At 42.6% G+C, this 5115-nt stretch overlaps 1 protein-coding gene across 1 annotated transcript in view; it reads left to right on the forward strand.

Moving 5' to 3' along the window:
• Nucleotides 1-5115, forward strand: part of PPP1CB (protein phosphatase 1 catalytic subunit beta) — a 42287-nt gene that overhangs the window by 930 nt on the left and 36242 nt on the right. Inside the window, exon 2 of the mRNA XM_045287014.1 lies at nucleotides 34-152. Within this exon, the coding sequence (XP_045142949.1) occupies nucleotides 34-152 (119 nt within the window). The remainder of the gene's footprint in view (nucleotides 1-33; nucleotides 153-5115) is intronic.

Below are 5115 nucleotides of genomic sequence, written 5' to 3' on the forward strand. Positions count from 1 at the left end.
TCGCCTCGTTTCCCCGTCCCCCGCCGAAACTAGAGGGGACCTTCTTTTCCGCCCCGGGAGCAGCGTCTGCGGAGGGAGCGGCGCGGGCGAGCCGTGGGCCCGCGGAGGAGGGAGGCCGGGCGGCTTGCTGTCGCGGGGAGCGGCCTGGGGAGGTCGGCTGCAGGGACGCCGCGCCCGCGGCCTCCGGGGGGCTCCGGGGGGTTATTTCCTTGGGGGCTGAGGCGCGCTGGCCTGGGGGGTGGAGGGACCCCGTCTGCGGGGCGACAGCCTTTACGAAGGGGGTGCGGGCTTCCCCTCGCTGATCTCGCTCCGGTGACCCTTTGCAAGGAGGCTGCGTGCTGGCTGGGCTGCATGGTAGGTCCGTGGAATGGTGTCCCCCGTGCTCTCGTACCTTGGCCTTGAGTGTTACGCCCGCCTCCTTAAGGTGCTGGTTTAATCGGCCCTTCAGCGTGGCTATGGGATGCAATCGCAGGGCTTGGGATTCTTTTTGAGGAGAGGGTGAAAAATCGCGGGAGTGCAATACCTACCATGTTTTATTTAGTACAACAAAGTCTTGGATCTAGTTGAAGGCGCACTTAAGAAATTCGAAAAGTAAATCGGTTTGCCTTTGAGAATTTGCACCAACTTAAAAAGAACTTAATTACCGAACAAAGTTAGTAAAGGTCTATCAGAAAGCTTGCTTCTCTTGTGTTTGAAAGGTATTTATTTACAAGTCTTCACGGCATTTTTAAAGTTCCTGGGCCCAGGTGGCTTTTAAGGAATAGTTTGGTGTTGGTGAGAAGGGGGGTGGAGGTGGAATAAAAGGGAAAAACTGGAAAGGGGAGTTCCATGGATTGATTTATTGCAAGAAATTTTTCCGAATTAATCTCAGTCTTCTGCCGGTGAGTCTCTTTGCCCCCAAATCTGCGTCATTGCTAATCGGTGTGTGCGCGCGCGTGCGCGCGCGTGTTTTGAAGAAAAGAAAATCAAGCCTTTGTTAAAATGTAAATTTAGATACCATGTATTGTGTATATATACTGAGTGCTGTTTGCTTTCAGATTATCTGGAGAATTGTCTATTGCAATGAAGCAGTCTATACTTAAATTTGGAAAATCACCAAAGAAGGTTAATACGATTTGGGTAGGGAGCTAGTTCCGCTTGTTTTTTTTTCCCCCTCAACTAATGTGTGGGTACCTGAAACAACATCCGTTCAGACTGTATCCGTTGTGTAACCAAGTACCGTATCTTTGTCCCAGATGTGAAAACAAACCTTCAACAGTCTGAGGCTGAATATGAGGCAAAGTTTTACCAGGAACGCTTACTCACCTTTTAGTTTCCTTATTCCTGGGAGGCCCCCTGGTGCCTGCTCTCAGCGTTCACTACTTAACAGATGTGAATGGCTTTAACTCAAGAGAAATTTGCTCTGAAAAAGATTGTTTAATTTTTGTAATTGTGCCTTGTTCCAAGGGAAATTCTTTTTCCTTTTAACCTCCAGAATTTTAACATCTTGTTAACATTTAGGGACGGTTAGGCTACCACTGTTTTTATATTCTTTAAGCTTTGCTCATAACCATAACTATTTTTAAAGTCTGATGTTTGTAGCTCAGTTTCATGTGTTTTATTTATGTGTGTGTGGTATGTAGGCGGAAAGCACAGTATATTTATACAATTTAAAATGTCCTGACTCACTTTTTATGATTGCAGATAACTTAAACTACACTAGTGGATTATTCGAAGTCACTGGGGAAAAAGATTGAGGGAAAAGAAGCATTAAGTGATTCCATTTGTTTTTTGTGTATGCAAATTAAGTGGTCGGTATCTTTTTGAGTGATCTTTTCTTTTGGTAGTAGCCCAGGCCTATTTGTCATTTGAATTTGACAAGCATTATTGGCTTCCTCTGCCAGTCACCAAGAATCTAAAGATAAGACACAAATCTCTCCACACAGAAAGCTCTGTCTAAACAAGTGCTTCTTGGGCATTTTTCAACCTCTTTCTGTTGCTGTGTTCAACACATTCCCATTTGTGAAGACTATCACTGGTTCTTCATTTCTGGAGAAGCGTATTTCGTTTCATAGGTCTTCCCGCAATTCTCCAGGCCTCATGCCTTCACCTTCCGAATCAATTCAAAGACATGACCAAAGTAGACAAACGTTTTCTAATGAGTAATTGTTTATAGTCTTCAAACAAGAGCTTTTTGGAATGCCTTGATTTTAATTTAAACTCAAGTTTAAATGGTGCCAGTTTCAATGTAAGGAATCAGTCAAGAGCACTATGATAAAGTCACGTGTGTGGTAGCAAGATCACTAATCATTCTCTGTTGATGTCGACTCACAGTGAACCACATAGGACAGGGTAGAACTTCCCATGTGGGTTTCCAAGTCTGTAACTCTTCATAAGAGTAGAGGTATAGTGGCTAGTGGCTTCAAACTGGTGACCTGACCTGTGGAGCAGAGCCCAGCACATACCCACTATGCTACCAAGGCTCCTTAGGATCAAAGGGTATATCATGTTTTTTAACTTTTAATTCTCTGTAAAACAAAGCCCAAGAAAATATACTGAAAATATATACTGCTTTGTATTAGTCAACACAAAGTATCTTATTAAATGTTCCAAATGCTCTTTGAAAAGAAAGCAACAAGTGGCTTAAAGTAGACATTGTTGCTATAATTGGCTGTAGACAATTTGAGATAGGAAAAAAGAGATCAAGAACATGCTGTGAGACTACAATCAGATTGTAAAACGGGATCATATCCTGCCAAGTTTTTTCCTAATGTCAAGAAATTCTAGCTAAATTTCAACTTGTGCTTTTGTGACATAAAAAACAAAACAAAAGCAACCTAATGATAAATATCTTACTGGTTCATCTGGCTATTGGAAATGGGATAAATAAAAGCTGCTTGGTGTATTTTGGAGGCAGTATGAAAATGGACCAATGATTGTGATTAGTGCCACTTCTGTTCTCATCCACTGACTTCTAAGCTAGATTGGATCCAAGTGTTATAAAGCTGGTTCTCCCGGTTTGATAATAAATAGATGATTCCGTGGCATTGGGTTTGGGGTGGTTTTTTTTTTATGATAAAGGATGATACAACTTCATATATGTATGCGTATCTGCTTTTTTCTGGTTATAAAAGTTAGGCATGCTCAGGTGCTGTGGATTCGGTTCTGACTCATAGCAACCCTACTTGACAGAATGAAACACTGCTTGGCCCTCCCCATCCACACAGTTGATAAGATTGAGCCCGTGTTGCAGCCACTGTATAGTCCCTCTTACTGAGGACCTTCCTCTTTTTTCACTGTCCTTCCACTTTACCAAGCATGATGTCTTTCTCCAGGGATTGGTCTCTCTTGACAATGTGTCCAAAATATGTGAAACAAAGTCTTACCATCCTTGCCTCTAAGGAAGGTAAGGAAGGAACATTCTGGCTGTATACTTCTTCCCAGACAGATTTGCTTGTTCTTTTAGCAGTCTGTGGTACTTTGAATATTCTTTGCTAGCACCATAATTCCGACACATGATTCTCCTTATTCAATATCCAGCTTTTTCACGTGCATTCAAAATGGGGCTTAAGTCAGGCCCACCTCCAGGCCTCAAAGTAACATGCTTGCTTTTCAACATTTTAAAGAGGTCTTATGTAGCAGATCTGAGTCAAATCTATTGATCCAATTGTGTAGACTTTGGACTTCTATACATTGAGGTGAAATCCATAATGTAGGCTGCAATCCTTGATCTTCATCAGCAAGTTTTCTGCAAGCAAAGTTGTCATCTGCATATCAGGTTGTTAGTAAGCCTTTCTCCAATCCTGATGCTGCATTCTTCATATAGTCCACTTTCTCTGGTTATTGGCTCAGCATACAGACTGAATTAGTATGACAGAGGATATAGTCCTGGCGCACACATTTCCTGATGTTAAGCCATGCAGTATTACCTTGTTCTGGTGGGTAAGGGCTCATGGAAACTCAGACTCATGATGATTCAAATTCCCCACATTAGGCTATCTTCTATAAAGATTTGCAGCCTCAGAAACGGTATAGGGTAATTATGAGTTGAAATCTACAAGGTAGCAGTGGGTTTGGTTTGGTTTGGATTTATTCCAGTCAAATTCAAGACCGGGTTAGATTAAGATTTAGGACTAGTGAGAACCACAGGAGTACTGCCATCCAGTTGATTTCTTCTCACAGGGACCCGGTGTGGGGTTTCTGAAGTTGTATGGGAGCAACTAGCCTCTTCTTTCTGCGGCAGAGCACCTTAGTGGGTTTGAGCCATGTACTTTGAGGATAGCAGATCAACATATGATACATTACATCATTTCTTATACAAAGTTTACCTTGGAAATCTTGGGATACTGGGAAGATAAGGAAAGAAATGCTTTATAAATGTCAGTAGGCTTCTACTGGTAGATAGGGAACAGCCATTGGAGCTTTTTATAATCTAAGTTTAATTGGAAACAAGCCATTAGGCATAAGTTCTGTATAGCTATAAATAGGTATTTCAATTCCCTACCACCCCTCCCCCCAAAGATAGGGGACCAGTGAGAATAGGAGGCAAGAGAGCTCTACTGTACTCCCTCTACCTCCTAAGTGGAATTGAAGGTACCTCTGAAGTTGTGATAATGAGTAGGTAAAATGAGGTGTGTCCCCCCCCCCCCCCCTTCATCTCTGTTTTTGCCTGTAATAATGGTGTTGGAGAAAGGAGGAAAGGAGAATCAAACTCAACATCAGCCTAACACTGATTTCCTATGAAAGCGAAAGTCAGGCATACCTCTACTTCCAACTTTCTCTACCAGTTCTAATGCCAACTATTCTGCCCAAGACACGCTTCTTCTCTGCTTGCTTCAACAAGTCATTACAGCGGCCACACAGATGTTACAACCATAGTCAGTAATTAGGGGGTGTATTAATCTGGATACTTTAGAGAAACAAATCTACAGAAACTCATGTATGAGAGAGTTTTATATAAAGGTTAAGTACGTATCAAGAAAACATCCCAACCCAGTGCTGCCCAAGCCCACAAGTCCAACATTAACCCATATGTCTAACACCAATCCACAAAGTCCTCCTCCATCTCACAAAACACGATGATGCCGACTGCAGGAGGAAAACGGAATCCGTGAACGTGTAAACATCTCCGTGCTG

Source organism: Echinops telfairi, unplaced genomic scaffold (assembly GCF_000313985.2).
Source record: "Echinops telfairi isolate 266 unplaced genomic scaffold, ASM31398v2 ScPeMD7_10;HRSCAF=50, whole genome shotgun sequence".
NCBI lineage: Eukaryota > Metazoa > Chordata > Mammalia > Afrosoricida > Tenrecidae > Echinops > Echinops telfairi.